This window comes from Cebus imitator, unplaced genomic scaffold, assembly GCF_001604975.1.
Source record: "Cebus imitator isolate Cc_AM_T3 unplaced genomic scaffold, Cebus_imitator-1.0 Scaffold16, whole genome shotgun sequence".
NCBI lineage: Eukaryota > Metazoa > Chordata > Mammalia > Primates > Cebidae > Cebus > Cebus imitator.
This window is the reverse complement of record NW_016107331.1, coordinates 1,177,027-1,195,706: the sequence shown is the minus strand read 5'-3', so window position 1 is coordinate 1,195,706 and position 18,680 is coordinate 1,177,027. Positions and strand designations below refer to the sequence as shown.

At 43.2% G+C, this 18,680-nt stretch overlaps 1 protein-coding gene across 8 annotated transcripts; it reads left to right on the top strand.

Annotated features, from left to right (window-relative positions):
- Positions 1-870: 870 nt before the first annotated feature.
- ANKRD34B (ankyrin repeat domain 34B) lies at positions 871-17,130 on the top strand. Of its 8 annotated transcripts, none has more exons than XR_005196739.1 (5): positions 871-1,427; positions 2,456-2,596; positions 4,135-4,220; positions 7,206-7,286; positions 16,864-17,130. XR_005196739.1 is itself a non-coding variant. In XM_037731070.1 (5 exons), exon 5 carries the CDS (start codon positions 12,807-12,809, stop codon positions 14,346-14,348), a length of 1,542 nt encoding a protein of 513 aa, XP_037586998.1. In that variant the 5' UTR covers positions 905-1,427; positions 2,456-2,596; positions 4,138-4,220; positions 7,206-7,286; positions 12,784-12,806; the 3' UTR covers positions 14,349-15,970. The 8 variants fall into 8 exon arrangements, 7 of the variants coding, with proteins under 7 accessions (XP_037586998.1, XP_037586996.1, XP_037587017.1 ...); XM_037731070.1 differs by lacking the exon at positions 16,864-17,130 and adding an exon at positions 12,784-15,970 and having other exon boundaries at positions 905-1,427; positions 4,138-4,220; XM_037731068.1 differs by lacking the exon at positions 16,864-17,130 and adding an exon at positions 12,784-15,970 and having other exon boundaries at positions 905-1,427.
- Positions 17,131-18,680: the final 1,550 nt, after the last annotated feature.

Below are 18,680 nucleotides of genomic sequence, written 5' to 3'. Positions count from 1 at the left end.
CCCTGGTAACCTCCAAACAAACGATTGTAGGCAAAGGGCAACCCAGATCTAGGATGCCAGCTCCCTAGAGACAAACACTGGGGTAAAACGCCCTGTGCACTTGCTTTGCATATGTTTACTAAAGCGTCCTCATTTCAGAGGGATCTTTTCTTTAGTAAAGGAAGCCTGCCCAGAGATAAATCTACTTTTACCCTTTGAGGACTCAAAACTATAAACAAAGTTTTGTTGACTTTATCAGAATAACAAAAATAGTGATGGTCTTTTTTCCATGAGACCCTCCAAGATAAATGAAGAGTTAAAAACGTTGCTTCTGGCCGGGCGTTGTGGCTCATGCCTGTAATCCCAGCACTTTGGGAGGCCAAGGTGGGCGGATCATTTGAGGTCAGGAGTTCAAGACCAGCCTGGGCAACACAGTGAAACCTTGTCTCTACTAAAAATACAAAAATTAGCCAGGCATGGTGGTGCACACCTGTAATCCCTGCTACTCCGGAGGCTGAGGCATGAGAATTGGTTGAAGGCGGGGAGAGGGTGGAAGTTGCAGTGAGCTGAGATCGTGCCATTGCACTCCAGCCTGGGCGAGACTCTGTCAAAAGAAAAAAAAAAAAACCCGAAAAATTTCTTAGAAAACAACAACAACAACAAAAAGTTGCTTCAACTTCATTTCCTTTTCATCTCTCAGTGGAGTTTAACATATGAAATGCATTTTGCGAAATTTTGTTAGTATGTTCTATTCATGTTTTAATAATAGTATAACAACGTTATAAATTCCTAAAGGCATAAGCAAGAATGGTTGTTCCCACTAACACCTGAACCTGAAGTGAGGCTTTGGCTTTACCTGAAGTGGTACAGGGACGTGGATAGGTGGAAGGATGAGTGTGACTGACAGATGCATGGATCAGCGGGTGGATGTGAGCTGAGGGGAGGGACACCGACTGGAGGAGCCAAAGGCCGTGATGTAGGGGCGCGTGCTCCCCTCAGTGGGGAGACCCTGCTGCCACTGTTGTTGGCCAAGTCGCCTTGGCCAAAGCGCGGTGGCCGAAGCGGGGGACAGGGGTGGGACTTACTGGGACAGAAGGCGGAGCTTCGAACAGCATCTGGCCCCCGAGGTCCAGAGTGGCCCTGCCGCACTCACCTGCAGCTGAACCGGGAGCAGACGCGTCACCCCCAGCGGAAGCGCCGCGCTGCCCGGGTGTTTGGCGAGGTGCGCGCTCCGGGTGCCGGCTCTAGCGCTCGCGGCAGTGGCCCGCCTCTTTCCGCCGAGCAGGGCGGGGACGGGGCGACCATCTACCGAGATCTGCGATTCGAGCCGCCGAGGTGCCGAAGACCACAACTCAGTTCGGACGGCGCCCTAGAACCACCGCACGGAGGGTCGGGCAGTCCCAGAGGGAGGCTGCAAGCGCCGTCGCCAACTCGACAGCGCGTCCCAGGTCAGTGCGAGGCGCCGTCCCCGCCGGCTGCACTTGGGAAACTTTGGCTGGCAGTGGAGGCTGCCGAGAGGGGAACAGCTGGGGCGCAGCCCGGGACCCGGCGGCCGCACGGCCTCGGTGCGCCCCGCCAGGTGCCACGCAGGCCCCTGAAGCCCGCACCTCTCGCGCACCCTGACACTGCAGTGCCCCGAGCGGGGTGCGAGATCCAGGGCCAGCCAAGGGCCGCCGGGCTGCAGAGGCCTCCCGGGAGACTGCCCCGCCACCCCGGGGCGCGCTCCACGCGAGCTCACCCTCGCCGCGCCTCCTGCGGTCCCCGCTGGTTTTCGATTCCAGTTTTGTGGCCGCTGGGGCTTGGACCCCAGGGGATGCGGGTTCCGCCTCCTTCTCAGCCTAGACGAGAGGCGGGAAGGGGCGAGGGCTGCCCGGCCTCGGGGTGTCGAGGAGGATGCGGGGCGGGGGCCTGGCAGGCGCAGGTCGGCGCAGCAGCGGGAGCTGCGCTCGCTGGGCCGCAGGAGCGCGCGGGTCGGAGGGTCTGACTTGGGCGCGTCTCAGCAGGTTCCTCGGCTGCTGGGCAGCAGGAGGTGCGGGTAGCAGGAGGTGCCGGGTGGGTGCAGGGGGCGGGCTGGTTACTGCGGAGCCGTTTGCAGCCTCTGTCCCTGGAAGCAGGAGCCGCACAGGGGCGGGCAGCCGGTCCCCAAGCCTCCCAGGTGCGCACAGCTTTGGCACCAGGATGCCGGACCCCCTTAGCGGAGAGGCGGGTGCAGGTTTGCGCCTGCTCCGGGATGGGGGCCGTGGCTGCGCCCCTCAGACGCGCCATTTCCCAAGGGAGGGCCGTGTCCTGCGGGCAGGCGGGCGGTGTAGGGACCGCTCCGCAGCGGCTGTGGGCAGAACCCGTTTGCATGGATGGCGATCGCCTTAGCCCGCCAGCTGCCTGGCCTGGCTCAGAGATGGGACGAAACGCGCACCCTGCCCCCATCGGTGCCCTGGCGCGGTCGCCCCAGTCACCTTCCTTTGCCCTTCTCCGACAGCGCCTTGTGCTCGCTTCCTCCTGCTCTCAGGAAAAACCTAAGAAACGCGCCTGGGGTCGGCGGGGACCGTGGAGACGCTGCCAGCATCCTCAACAGCTTGGAAATCCCAACACCTTGATTCCCTGAGACTTAGAAGAGTAGGTTGGTTTCTCTCTCTCTCTCTCTCTCTCCCTCCCTCTTTCGTATGTCTGTGTGTGTTGGGGGGAGGTGAATCAGTAGCAGCGGTAGGGGCGTATATGCCCCCAAAGGCCTGGGGGACAGCCGAAGTAACTAGGAGAACACAGCAGCCCTTTGGAGGTACGTGTGGGAAACATAGCAAACCGTCTTCTTGGGCTGTTTCTAAATATTTCTTGGAAGTCAATACCAGGGAAGAATCTTTTTCTGGCCAGTCATTCCATTTTCCAGGACGACCTCATATACATCTTTTATTATGGCTCTGCCCCTTTCCTTGGGTGGGGAGAAGACACACATTTGCTTGTGGTAGGCCAGCTTGCCTTTTTCCAAGTGGAGTTGGCCTCCCTCCTGGCCTTCGGCTGCCCCCTAGGGCTCCAGGTTTTTTCAAACTTGTCTAGGAAAGGCAGGGCAGCAAACCTTCAGCTTCTGGCCCTTTCTACTACTTCAAGTTTGTCCTCCTCTCTGGGGCCTGTGACCTCCCTGGAACCCCACTAGGCTGTGGCAGCCATCTCTGCCTTTCACTCCTGCAGGGGAGCTAAGCATCACACCACTTGGAAGTAATGATGGAAACAGCCCTGTGTGAATCCGAGGCAGGGGTCCATAGCAAACAGAAGTGGCCTGGAATGAAGAATGAAGAGTGTGCCTCAGATTTTCTCCAAGTGTGCATTAGAAGCACCTCCCATGGAATATCTGGGAGCGGAGCTGGAATTTTATTTTTAACAGGGTCTCCATGTGATTCTTATGCCCGCAAAGGAAGAATAACCCACTGGTGTAGGGAACTTGGCCTCTCCTTGTCAGACCCTACCAGGATTCCTGTATGCAGTGCCTATATTTGGTGATGCATGTTTATAAATGGACATTTATTGAATAAAGTAGCAAGTGTGTTCGGATCTTTTAAAATCCTCATAATCATCCCCTGTAAAGTAGGTATTATCCCTATTTTAGGGGTGGGGAAACTAAGGCTAAGAAAAATGACCGCCCAGAGATTGGTAACTTGGAGAGAGCGAGAGCCCAGGTCCCTGATACCTTGCTGCCTCATCTGAGCAGTCCCAAATTCCCTTTGGGGCAGCAGACAGGCAGGGACTGGGGCAAGGGTGATGGGCTGAATTTTGAGTTCAAACCCATTTGTTAAGTTCTCCCTCACCATGGCCAGATGATGAACTTTAACTTCTAGCAAGCAGGTGAGTAAGATGATTGCCTTTGGGAGAATGCCTTCACCTTTCCTTTCTCAGCCTGCTCATCTGCACCAAGTGAGCGCCAAGGCCCGCCCAACCCCAGCAATCCTTGCATGGCTGACTCGGTCCTGCAGGCAGACACACACAGGGGTGCTGTGCATAGAATCTCCAGACACTTTACAAACTCATAATCAGTGAGCTATGACTAACTGAGCAAACATTGTAGGGATTTCTTAATAAGGAATTTAAAAACTAGACTCCAAATGGGAAAGATGCATGTAACAAGTTATTGGTGTTTATGTAACACTGAATAGCTTTGATTTCCTTCAGTAGGAACTGACAGCTGGCTGACAGAAAACTCATCCAGGGAGCGAAGACACAAAAGTGAAGTATGAAATTTTGAATAATGTTTTCAGGTAATTTCTATTTCCATTTAGAGTGGGTGTCTGGAAGGGTGAATGCAGTTATGGTTTGAATTGCTTTCATGTATCGACAGATATTTTTAACAGGGCTTATCTCTCTAAGATGCAATGCTTCTTACTTCCTTTTCCTGGCTTCTAGTCCCCTTGTAGCTGTGCAGGGAGCTGGGGACTTCACTGTTTGACCTGCACATGCTCACTGAATCCCCCTGTTTTCAGCAAGCTGCCTCTAAGTTTGGAGCCTTTCTGATCAACTTAGAAAATAAATCTTTGTTTTCTTGCCTAGGAAAGTGGTTCTCTGCTACTTGGGATCAGATAAAACAGGGGGGTCCAGTTATTCTGTCCACAGACTTTTTCAACCATCCTCTTGTTTTAAGCCCTGTTACTCATTGCCATTTGCTCTGGCACTTGGGATCTCTAAGTCCTAAATGTCACAGGTCCTGTGGGTAAGCAGCTCCCTTCCCCTCAGGGCCGCCTCCCTGGGTCTGTGTCTTATCATAGCAGAGGGGGCTATGATAAGGCCATTTGCCACTCCACCAATCAGAGCTTGTTTGAAATTGCTCATCTAATGGTATCTCTCCTCCAATTTTCTTTGTTCTTAAAAATATACATATTTGACTGTGCAAAGTGGCTCACACCTGTAATTCCTGCACTTTGGGAGGCTGAGGTGGGCAGATCACGAGGTCAACAGATGGAGATCATCCTGGCCAACATAGTGAAACTCGGTCTCTACTAAAAATACAAAAAATTAGCTGGGCATGGTGGTGTGGCCTCTAGTCCCAGCTACTCAGGAGGCTGAGGCAGGAGAATCGCTTGAACCTGGGAGGTGGAGGTTGCAGTGAGCTGAGATTGCACCACTGCACTCCAGCCTGGTGACAAAGTGAGACTCTGTCTCAAAAAAGGGTATTTAACTCAGGAGGCTGAGTCAGGACAATCACTTGAACCCGGGAGGCAGAGGCTGCAGTGAGCCAAGATTGTGCGACTGCACTCCAGCCTGGGCGACAGAGCCAGATTCTTGTCTCAAAAAGAAATACATATATACATATTTTAAATCTTTTAAAAAAATAACTCAATGATTATAATTTTGGTGGCATCTTGGGCATAGAGAGAGGAACTAAAGGAGCATCATAAATATGCCATGATGAGTTGCAAGTGATATTAAAGACATTGTAATTTTTAAATGAAAAGCAGCTTATCCAGCCTTTTAATAATTAATATCCTGTAATAATGTTGAAATGATAGTGTTTGGAACTTGTAAGGAAAATACACTTAAAGGATATGTTCTTTCCATGTTTCACTTATTAGATTCCACTGATATTTACAAAATGAGATGAAGCATTGCATCCTAGAAATATGAGATCCTTAAAAAAAATTCTAACATATCATCTGTTATTTTAAATAGGCTTTGGACTGGAGACATGATAAACATTTTAAAAAGCTAATTATGAGATAAACATTTTAAAAAGAGGAATGCAGTGACTGTGAAGACACAACAGGAAAGTCTTTTTCTAGACATTGTCTGATTTCATTACCACATCCCCGTAGAATGAATGTTCTATGATTGTCATTTCACACATGAGGAGCTCAAGACTCCTAGAGGCTGAGAGGCTGGATCAGGGCACACAGCCAATGAGTAGGAGAGTCACGACTGACAGCTGTCTGATGCCTGAACTTTCAGCAGTTGAACTATTATCTATATGGAAGGTGCAACTAAGTTTAGAGATTGCTTATAGTCTAGGGATAACAAAGAGATCCATTGGATGTTAATATGCTATCAACACTCAGGATCCAGCCAGGATGCTTCAAGGAGGAAAGAACATTCTAGGCAAGAGAAGTGGTCTTCATCAAAAGTAGAGTTCAACTCTATGAAAAGGAAATAAGTCAGACGTAAATATCAGTGTTTTTGATGTACAACTGGAGAAGGCAAGATAAAAGAACCCCGGAAAAGGATGAAGTCCTAAAGAGAAGGGGATTCTTCCATTCAGGTACTGATTACAGAAAGAACCTGAACATGGATTACACATTTGGAGAATAAAGTATCTGACACCTTTTTCCTGACAAGTATGTTTAGACAATGTCAAAATTGCTCTACTAAATGTTAAAAAGTGAGCAAACAAAGTGGCTTTAAAAGTCTTTATAATGAGGAAAGAGTCAACCTTATGGGGTTGGTTTTGCTAGACACTCCCCAGTCCTCAGGGGAGAGGGTCTGCCTCTGTCCACGTTGCGGGTGGATTAGGCAGCGAGTTGGTGCCACTGCTCAACTTCTCTGGGACCCTGGAGCCTACAGCACCCTCTTTTTCCACAAGACTGTGATGGGGTCACTGTCCTCTTTAGGCATGGCAGTCACCAGCATAGTGCCAGCTCTTCTTCTTCTCCCAGAACCTCCTGACACCAACCTTGGTGAAAGAAATCTGTGACAGCAAGTGCTCATGTTTAGTGTAGTGGAGAAAGGCCTTTACTTGAGGGTGACTGAAAAGTAGAAAGTCTTGGCTGGGCATGGTGGTTCACGCCTATAACTCCAACACTTTGGGAAGCTGAGGCAGGAGGATCATTTGAGGCTGGGAGTTCAAGACCAGCCTGGGCAATATAGCAAGACCCCATGCCAAAAAATAAAATAAACATTAAAAAAAAATTGTAAGTAAAATATCTTCCCCCAAAGATTCTGCTAAGATTTTAAAAAATAAAAACAAGATTGACCTAAATACTAGAAACTATATGAGAGTATAATATTGAAATCAGGTATCTGGCAACTTGTTTTCATTTGAATATCTATTTCTCAGATGCTACTTTTGGTCAAAGAATTTTTTTTAATGACTGATACTGTATAGCTCCTTGAAATGCAATTACTAAGTGGTTTCTATATTTGATATTATATTCTGGCTCATTTCTCTAAATTTCTATGCTCTATTAAGCCCATTTATACATACAAATGTTTTTAAAATGATTCTTTTGTGATCACTGTCTCACATGAGCTCTTTTCAGATGCTTTGCATTCAGAATAGACCTCTGAGTTGGGACCCAAGGTGTCAACTGATCCCAAATTCCTAAGTTCCTGACTTGCAGGTACATCTGGCCCCAAGGTAGCTTTTACAGAGTATGGCACAGGGAACATAACATCAAAGCATTCACGTGCATATATATTGAGTAGTTCTCTGCTTTGCATCAGGAATGGTACTGAAGTGGAGATGAACACTATGTCCTTTTGAATACTGCCTTTCAGGAGCTTAGTCAGTTGAAATTCCAGTTAAAAGTCAAGGCACAAATGCCATCGATAATATCATGAGAACTGAATTAGTCTTGTAAAAAGTAAGACCTAATAGGACACTTTGGAATTTTTAATAATGAAATATATCTTACATATATGCTATGCTCTTTTCTGCACACACGTTCTATTTTACAATAAGTAAGTAAGAGTGATATACAGAGGAGTATGTGAAATGTGTACTGTTTCAAGAAGGAGAATAAAATGGACACTCTCCTATGCACCACCCAGACTGGGAAACAGAACATCACCTGAACCTTTGGCCGCTCTGTGTCCCTCCCAAATGACATTGTTTTCCTAATCTCTACCAAGGAGTAGCTTTTTGTTGACTTTTGTATTAATCATTCCCTTTGATTTTTAAAAAAATTTTCAGGTTTCCCCTTATACTTGATCCCTAAGTAAAATGTTTATTTTTTAAAAATAGTATCAGGTACAAAATTAGATGAATAAAGAATGGACAAGATTGCCAGCATATGACAAAAGCTTCCAGGAGAGGATAAGCCGGACAGACCCTGGGTCTTAGTCTGGCTCAGTCTCTCTGAGCCTTTACAAGAGCCCCTCCAGGCAAGGTCACGAGTCCTAGGAAGCATGGGGTCGCCCTTACAGTGCTTCTGGCAGAACTACAGAGTAGACCAGGAACTGGATATACAAAGGGATAGGCCATTGAGTCTTTCTCCTCCTAAGCCCACCTGGACTTACTCCCAGGCAGTCAAAGCAAACACCTGAGTGGAGCTGGAGTGCCATTGGCTGCCTCCGAAAGCAGGACACAGAGGAGAGAGCAGAGGTGTGGCTGGGACCAAGCAAGTAGAGAAAAGAACTGAGGGCAGGCTCACCGGGGCATCTGGTCCTCAGTTAACAAGATGGCAAATTGGCAGGGTGGCCTCAGAGGGGATGTTTGGGCACAAGCATTTTCCTGGCATCTCGCTTCACCATTTTCCTGAAAATTCTTCGTGTCTTTCTTCCATGATGATCTCCAGTCTCTGGTATCTTATATTTTCTTTTTTCTGGTTCTACCATGTCATCTTTGTAGATTCCATCCTCTGGTAAATTCTTCAGAGTATGTTGCAGTTCTTCCTTGATGATTTGCTTAATATAGAATTCTAAGCTAAGAACCATTTTTCCTTCAGATTTTAAAAGACCTTCCTTCATTGTCTGTGCTATTTCTTGATTCTTAAATAGACTTATCCCCATCCCTCAAACTCTTAGCCCATCCCTGACCCCAAGATTTCGGAATCTTAGTTGTCTTTGTTCTAGAAATTTACTAGAAATTTGACTATGTGCCATTGTCAGTGTGTGTTTTGTTGGTTTGTTTTTAAATTTTCATTGTACTATGCTCTCCTTTGAGCCATTTCAATTTGGCAGCTCATGACCCTCAAGTCTAGAAACTTTTCTTGATCTTACAGATGATTTCTTCTTCTACTTGCCCCTTCTTCTTCCTACCCCTACTTTTTTCTCTTGTTGAAACTTCTATTATTTTGGATGTTGGAGTTCCTGGTCTAGCCTTCTATCTTTTTCTTTTCCTTTCTTTTCTTTTTGCTTGATTATGTTAGAGATTTTATCAGTGTTACCATCCAACCCTTCTATTGAGTTTTACAGGTTGGTATCATGTTTTTACCTTAAGAGAGCTCATTTTTATGATCTCTGAATATTCCTTTTTCATAGAATCTTATTCATGTTTCATGGTTACAACTGTAAGAGTTAAAGAAAGAGGAAAGAAACATGAAATGTGGCTGGCAGTTAAAGACAGGTTTACTATAGATCAAACCTGAGAGGTGCTCCTGGCCCATTTTGGTCAGGAACCCTTTCTCTTACAGACTAGGAGTGTATATTAGTTTTAGGGTGAGGGGGCTTGGAACATTTATGTGTGTGGAGAAGTTTTTGGCAGGGTTGGAATCTCTCTGGGAGGAGGGGAGGATATCTTGGGGTAGACGTCTTTCCGACTGGAGTGGGGTTTATCTTGGGGCTAGCATGCCTCTAGTTGGGGAGGAGTTTGGAATGTTTCTGGGTGGAGATGTTATTTGTAGTTTATGGTCATACTGACCTTAGCCATTAGGCATGCCTTTGGATTTACGTGGTTTTTTATGAAGGTGAACTTTAGAATGAGGGGCTTGTCCAAGATAGCAATTCTCCTGCTCTGTCAACATCTTCCTATACTTTTGAGGGTAATGAATTTTTGAGATTCTCATTTTTCTAATTAACATGTTTCCTCCAAGTTGCTTTTTTTTTTTTTTTTTTTAGACAGAGTCTCACTCTGTTGCCCAGGCTAAAGTGCAGTCATGTGATCTTGGCTCACTACAATCTCCGCCCCCCCCAGGTTCAAGCAATCCTCCTGCCCCAGCCCCCCGAGTAGCTGGGACTACAGGTGTGTGCCATCACACCCTAATAATTTTTCGTATTTTTAGTAGAGACAGGATTTCACCATCTTGGCCAGGCTGGTCTTAAACTCCTGACTTCGTGATCCACCTGCCTTGGCCTCTCAAAGTGCTGGGATTACAGGCGTGAGCCACAGTGCCCAGCCCCAAGTTGCTTTTTTCAATTTGTTCTAGTCTCTATCTTCAATGTAAGAGGAATTTTTGTTTTTAAATTCTGGTTGTGGCTGCTGACGATTAAAGGGTTGGGATTAAAAGCTGATGAGAAGCCTTAAGCACACAGATTGAGGCTTGTGACCTGTAAGCTTCACTGTTGTTTGACCTGGGTAGCATGTCAGATTCTTGGGAGAAAGCTATAGCAATTTTTCCCTGAGGGGTGAAGGTATGGCTGCCAGCAAGCCGAGCTGGGGAAGTAGGCTGTGGGATCCTTCAGCAGTGGTCAGTAAGCAATCACTTATTCCCCTGTTTCTTTTTCTCAAAGAACAAGAAGACTGGTGTCTCCCAGTCCAGAGATGCTCTGTTTCATCATTTCCTGAGAATAAACCTCTAGACATCCCGTAGGGCAGGAGGGGCAGTCTTCCATATCCTAGTGACTGGGAGTTGGAGGAATGACCTAAGGCTGTATTTCTCAAACTTTACTGTGCATACAAATTGCCTGGGGATCTTGTTAAAATGTAGGCTCTGATTCAGTAGCTCTGGGGTGAAGTCTGAGCTTCTGCACATCGAATGAGTTTTCTGGTGGTGATGCCAGGGTAGGATCACACTTCAGGTAGCAAAAGGACCTAGGAATCTAGCTGCTTATCTAACAGCTTTTCAGCTGTTCCTCCTTATTTTAGCTATATTCTTCACACATATGCTCGCATGCGTACACACACACACACACACACACACACAAAAACACACACACACACACACACACTCTGAGTCAGTTACTACTGGCTCACTGCTTTCTGGCTTCCAAAATATTGTTGCTGCCATCTTCTCATCCCTCTATCTTTAAGAGTTTATGTCTTTGAAAAAATTATTTGGTTTTAAGGAGTTTCAGGAAGAAGCAAAATTAGATGATGTGTCTTCTGCCATATTAACCCTAACTCTAACCATCTGCTAAAACATTATCCTAAAGTTTGGTTGTAACCAAGTAAATGAAGCCTGTTTCCTGATAAATAACTGCTACTTTAGGCCTCTAGGTCTTTGCAAAAGCAGTGTTATCTACTTCTCCCTTCCTCCTTTGTCTGCCTGCCAGATTCTTACACAGTTTTTAGGATCCAACTCAATGGCTGGCTTCTGTGAAGCCTGCTTCAGTCCCCAGGATGTTAAAGCTTCTGTGCTCTCCTGACTCTGTAATCAGCTGCTTATACAGTATCTCTTCCAAAAGACTGTGAGCTCCTCAGGGATAGGGCTTGTGTCTTTGTAGCTCAGTGCCCAGCACATATCAGAAGCCTGTAGAAGTTTAACAATGGAATTTCTGCCTGCATGCTTACTTTTCTCTTTTTTCTTCACTTTTTCGCCGTCTTCATTTTTTCTTTCTTCTGGCTGTTGTTAGATTTGTTATCTATTCTATTATCAAATAGAAATCCATTTTCCATAATTTTAATTTTAAAAGTAAATAGAATAAATAATAGTTTTCACTTTCCAAAAACTATTGAATCAGTGAAACAGATTTAAATATTATATATACATTCATCTGAGTCCCCAACTCTAAGGACTGTTAAAAAACAAAAGTTTTATTAGCCCTAGATGAAGACATAATTCTTGCCACTTAATGGAATGATCTGTTGAAGGAGTCTGAATCTAAAATATTTAAATAAGTTTAACATAAATATTGTTTAGTTTCAATAATGAAAATGTTTACAAAGTCGTCATGGCTTCTTTCAGGTTTCTTGCCTATAAAACTCCTTTTTCAGAGCAGAGATACTGCTGTCAAAATTTAACCCTATAGTTCTTTCTAACCCCATTATCTGGTCAATATATAATTTAAATAATAGAATCAAGAAAATTACATAATCACATGCTCACCATTCCAGTCTCAGTGTGAATTTCAGATATTATGTCAGTTATTTTAACATGTTGTAGCCCAAACAATATTTCATCCTTCAAAAAAAAAAAAAACACAACAGAAAAATGTCCCTCAAATTGAAAATCTAGCTATCACTTGCATTATTTAATTGAAGAGCATGTTTAAGCAATGTAATACTAAAGCTTTTACATTGAGCTACCACAAACATGTTATGTTTTAATGGATCCAGTTGCAATGACACAGAATTTTGGCTCTATGGCTTAAATTTACTTTTTTAAATTTACATTTTAATTAATTAATTTTTTTTATAGACAAGGTCTCACTCTTTCACCCAGGCTGAATGCAGGTGGAATGATCATATTTCACTGTAACCTCAAACTCCTGGGCTCAAGTGATCCTCCTGCCTCAGTCTCCTGAGTAGCTGGAACTACAGGCCACACCACCATCCCAGCTAATTTTAAAATTTATTTTTGGTAGAGACAGAGTCTCAGTACACATTGCCCAGGCTGGTTTCAAATTCCCGGCCTCAAGTAATCCTCCTGCTTCAATCTCCCAAAGTGCTAGGATTACAGATGTGAGCCACAGTACTTGTCTAAATTTGCTTTTTAATATTATTAATTTAAAAAATATCTTCCACAGGTAGAAAATAAGTGGATTACTGTTTAATTAATATGGGACTTTGGAAAGTGCTATGTTGGTGTTATAAATATCAATGAAGATTTTGAAAATAAATTTTAATTTGTAATTTCATAAAGGTCATTACAATTCAAAAATTTATTTTATTTTGCAATTCACTATTTAGCATAATCCCATTTAGGTCGCGTACATATTTTAGAAATTCTCACAAAATGAATATAAATTGGGATGTGGATTCTGGCTAATCTTTTGGTCTTTACTGTCTTTGATAACCAGGTATTGATTTCTAACTTCTGAAGATGGATGAAGGTATGGAAATTTCAAGTGAAGGAAATTCCTTGATCAAAGCAGTCCATCAGAGCCGGCTTCGCCTCACAAGACTTTTGCTAGAAGGCGGTGCCTACATTAATGAGAGCAATGACCGTGGGGAAACCCCTTTAATGATCGCTTGTAAGACCAAACATTTCGATCACCAGAGTGTCAGTAAAGCCAAAATGGTGAAATACCTGTTAGAGAACAACGCCGATCCCAACATACAGGACAAATCTGGGAAAACGGCTCTGATGCATGCTTGCTTAGAAAAAGCTGGCCCTGAAGTTGTTTCCTTGCTCCTCAAGAGTGGGGCTGACCTCAGCTTGCAAGACCATTCTAGTTACTCAGCTCTTGTTTATGCTATAAATTCAGAAGATACAGAGACAATGAAAGTTCTACTTAGTGCTTGCAAGGCTAAAGGGAAAGAGGTCATCATCATCACAACAGCAAAGTCACCCTGTGGGAAGCATACAACTAAACAGTACTTAAATATGCCTCCTGTGGACATAGATGGGTGTCATTCCCCAGCCACCTGCACCACTCCTTCAGAAATAGACATCAAAACTGCCTCATCACCACTTTCAGATTCTTCCGAAACGGAACTGATGCTTTTTGGCTTTAAAGATCTTGAGCTTGCTGGAAGCAATGATGATACCTGGGACCCAGGTTCCCCTGTGAGGAAGCCTGCTATGGCCCCCAAGGGGCCCAAGCTCCCCCAGGCTCCACCGTGGATCAAGAGTCCCCCATCCTTAATGTACCAGAACAGAGTGGCTTCACTGCAAGAGGAGCTCCAGGATATTACACCAGAGGAAGAATTATCTTATAAAATCAATGGGCTGGCACTTTCCAAGCGGTTCATCACTAGGCACCAAAGCATTGATGTCAAAGACACTGCACATTTGCTAAGAGCCTTTGATCAGGCCAGCTCAAGGAAGATGTCATATGAGGAAATAAATTATCAATCTTATCTTTCAGAAGGAAATCAGCAATGCATTGATGTCCCTGTTGACCAGGACCCAGATTCTAACCAGACAATATTTGCTTCCACCTTAAGAAGTATAGTTCAAAAAAGAAACCTGGGGGCAAATCACTACAGCTCTGATTCCCAGCTCTCAGCTGGCCTTACCCCTCCAACTTTAGAAGATGGCAAAGCACTTATAGGAAAGAAAAAGATCCTCTTGCCATCTCCTTCCCAATTGTCAGAGTCCAAAGAATTGTTGGAGAATATCCCCCCAGGCCTCCTGAGCAGGAGAAATCATGCAATTTTAGAAAGGCGAGGTTCAGGAGCTTTCCCTTTGGATCACAGTATTACCCAAACCAGACCAGGGTTTCTCCCACCCTTAAATGTAAATTCTCACCCTCCCATCTCAGATACCAATGTCAACAAGATTTGCAGCCTTCTTTCTTGTGGTCAAAAAATGCTTATGCCAACAGTTCCTATTTTCCCTAAAGAATTCAAAAGTAAGAAAATGTTGTTAAGGAGACAATCATTGCAAACTGAACAAATTAAGCAATTAGTAAACTTTTAGGNATTTTCTTCAAATGTTTATATCATAGAAACAAAGAACTAGAGAAGAAATCTTAAATGTTCATTCTTTTAAATCTCATAATTGGTTAGTCCATAATGGCTAGGCAGATTAAAATGTAATTGATTTGTACTAGGCATCATGAACATAAAAAATAATATATAGTTTCTGCTAAGGAAAATTCTCTCAAACAAAAGGAAAGCTATTTTTCTCAATGCTTCTAATATTTAACAATCTCCATGTAGTCTAAATTTGTCATTTAAAAAAAAATCAGCAAAGAAAGAAGGCCACATATGTTGGGGTAATTTTTTTTAAATTTCAGATTGGCTAAATATTTTATTAGGAAACAGTTTCCAAGTCAATAATTTTTTAACATTTTATGTTAATAAGTGAGATTGCAATTTTTTGTATGCCCCTCAAACCATAAAAGAATACACTGACAGCTATTAAATGTTCTAAGGTCAATAAACTCAAGCTACAAAGAAAGAATGAACTAATTCATTTAAAATGTTAACTGAAGGTAGGTAAAACTCTAATTAAAAATATAAAAGGTTAAACACTGCATTAGAATGAGCAACTAAAATATTCGTGATGTCAGTTTAATCAGTGTCTAACTGGCAAGTGAGTTTTACAACCTACTAATATTCTATGCTGAGTCTTGTTGTTTGTGTACTGTGTTTTGCTTTGCGGAATTATTCTTTCTTCTTATCTTTTAATTCCTGTTATTAGTTTTGGAAGCCTATCCATAGGTTTCCAACGACAAGATGATATAAAAGCTAAAAAGCATTTCTCTTTACTTATATCAAATTATTCTTGTCTTTCAAAAATAATCAAATAAACAAAAAGTTCATCATGGATAGAAACTAAGCACTCACTTTCTTTTAAAAAGAAAAACTGATGATTAGATTAGGTTAATTAAAATTAAGACCAGCAGTAGAAACTTAATCACAAAATGTACTAAATATTTGGGCAATATTAAAAAACACCTTATTTCTGATATGTAGTTATTAGACATTTCTATAATAAGGATAACTTATTTAGTGTGACATTCCAATCATCTAGTATTTTAGGACCTGTGAATAACTTCTAACAAATTAATGAATACCATATTAGTATTATAAAATATCATAAATAATTATATGATCTATATAACTTCAAAGTTTGATGTTTAAACAAAGAATCCTTATTTCAATCTAGCAGTTTAACAGCAAAGAATAAATCAGACTATACAAAACCTAAGTGTATTAATTTGATGACTGTCGTATACAACTTTCTTTGCCTTCTGAGTAGAGGTGATCCTACAATTGGCATAATGCTTTTCTTGGTAATTTGATATAAGCAAGTTGTAATGTACATAGTAATTATTTAATTACTGTGGCTTTTATTTTAAAAAGTAATTAGAGGTTTTTCCATTTCATGTTTTGAACAATATTAATATTAATTACACTAGACATTTTTGATTCAGAACTTAGAATTGTACCTAATATTTACAGGTAGCTAAATGCTTCTGCAAGTTTAATATCGAGAAAAGTACTTGACTTCAAGTTGTAAGGATACAATTTGGAAGGATATGTAAAGAGATTAGTTCATAAACAAAATGGTATCAATAAAGATTTAAAATATCATTTTGGTTACTGATTTTTATTTATCTTTCAAATACTAATGATATTTCAATATAATTTCAAGAGAAATTTTGCCACATGCTACTTTGAATAAATAGAAAACTAAGAAAGAATAACTGTTGTTGCTATTCTGAAACCAACATGAAAAAGATATTTAACAGCATTAAAAAAATGTTTTTTGGCCAGGCACAGTGGCTCACGCCTATAATCCCAGCACTTTGAGAGGCTGAGGTGGGAGGATCACTTGAGGTCAGGAGTTCCAGAACAGACTGGGCAACATGGTGAAACCCTGTCTCTACTAAAATTACAAAAAATTAGGTTGGGTACAGTGGCTCATGCCTGTAATCCCAGCACTTTGTGAGGCTGAGGCAGGTGGATCATGAGGTCAGGAGTTTGAGACAAGCCTGGCCAGTATGGTAAAACCTGTCCCTAATAAAAATACAAAAATTAGCTGGGCATGGTGGTGCACACCTATAATCCCAGGTACTCAGGAGTCTGAGGCAGGAGAATTGCTTGAACCCAGGAGGGGGAGGTTGCAGTGACCCAAGATCACGCCATTGGACTCCAGCCTGGGTGACAGAGCGAGACTGTCTAAAAAAAAGAAGAAACATTTTTTTTGGCCATATTTAGAAGAATTTTAAATCTTCTAACAATCCTAAGAACACTTAACTGTGTTTGGTTCTGGTTGTAAAGTAGTCATCCAGTGGAATGTTCACTCCATTAAGTAAAATATATATCATTGTGATCCCAATGGTGGGTTTTATAGATGTTTGCAATAGCAATTAGGCATGTATATATGTACATATTTTGAAATGCATTTTTGTTACATTTTAACTTCATTTAAGAGTATGATTTAACTTACAGATATAATGACATTTCATTTATTCGTTTTATAGGTAACATTCTTAGTTACTCGGGACTAGGATTTCCAATGAGTACAACTAATGCTGAATCATGGCAGGAGTCCTTTTGTGGAGGACATAGGGCAACCCCAGTTACTGAGACAGGTGTCGACAGTGCCCATTCAAGCGGTGCCCAGGGAAGGGGTGAACAACTGCCTGGCATATTCTTGGCTGGAGACACACCTATCAGGCATCTAGTACTTGAACCCTACAAATGTTCATATACAACCACTCTTATTCTGATTAATCACCCACTGTGTAGCCTTTTAATAATTTGATTCCCATAGTGCTTGCTTAAAGGAGAGAATAAGCCTGTTAGGCTGCTAAGCATAATCATCGTATTTAATTTTTGTATTTCCTGAGGCTTTGACATCCCGAGACCTTGCTGACACTGGAGGAACAGCCCCTCCCAGGATTAACTAATTTCTAGAGATAGAAAACAGCTTACCCCAGGAGCATGCCTTCCACATGCAAACCAACCAATCCAGAGCCCATTCCCCAAACACCTCCTTTATCAGGCTCTGGTAGGGCTCTCATACTCTGGGTCGCCTTCCCTCGTCCTAATCACCCCAGGGCCGGGAGCCAGACAGCTAGAGACGACTCCCACACCCCGGAGCCCACTGACGTTATTCAAACTAGCCAACCGGAAACCTGCTTACTGTGCCTTGCCCATTCCTTCCCACTGAAACCACAACAAAGGCCCTTGCCCACCCTTCCCCCTTGCTCCTTCTGCCTCCCAGCCAACCTGGGTGCTTTCCCATGTGGTGCTGCATAATGTGCACCCACAACCCTCGCCACCAGCCCCATCTCCTCTTGGGAACTGAGCGTAACAAACTCTTTTCAATATCAGTTTGTTGTCTTTTTTTTTGTTTTTTTTTGAGACAGTCTCGCTCTGATGCCCAGGCTGGAGAGCAGTGGTGTGATCTTAGCCTACTGCAACCTCTGCCTCCAGGGTTAGAGAGATTCTCCTGCCTCAGCCTCCTGGGTAGCTGGGACTACAGGTGTGAGCCAACACACCTGGCTAATTTTTTTATTTTTAGTAGAGATAGGGTTTCACCATGTTGGCCAGGCTGGTCTTGAACTCCTGGCCTCAAGTGATCCACCCACCTAAGCCTCCCAAAGTTTTGGGATTAGGGGCACAAGCCACTGCACCCAGCCAATATCAGTTGTCTCTTGATCTGTTGGCCTTACCATACCTGAATAATAATTAAGCCTACTGTGTTAGGCTGTTTTCACTCTGCTGATAAAGACATATCCAAGACTGGGCAATTTACAAAGAAAGAGGTTTAATAGGACTCACAGTTCCACATGGCTGGGGAGCCCTCACAATCATGGTGGAAGGCAAGACATGGATGGCGGCAGGCAAAGAGAGAGCCTATGCAGAGAAACTCCCACTTTTAAAACCATCAGATCTCCTGAGACCCATTCACTATCACGAGAACAGCACTGGGAAAGACCCACCCCCATAATTTGTAATCTCTCACTGGGTCCCTCCCACAACACTTGGGAATTATGGGAGCTACAAGATGAGATTTGGGTGGGGACACAGAGCCAAACCATATCACCTCCATTTTAAAACAAGAAGACATAGTGCAATTGAAGATGACATTCTTAGCACATTAATATCTGAGCTTACATAGTCTTATGCCAATATTCCTCAGATCCTATTTCTAAGTATCCAGGAGGGCCAGATCGTGACCATCACAAACCCACCAGATTTATTTGTGCTGCCCACTGGCCTCCTCAAGGTGATCCTGTCTCTTTGTGTACCTTCTTTGAATGTCTACCATTCTCTCTTTTTTTTTTTTTTT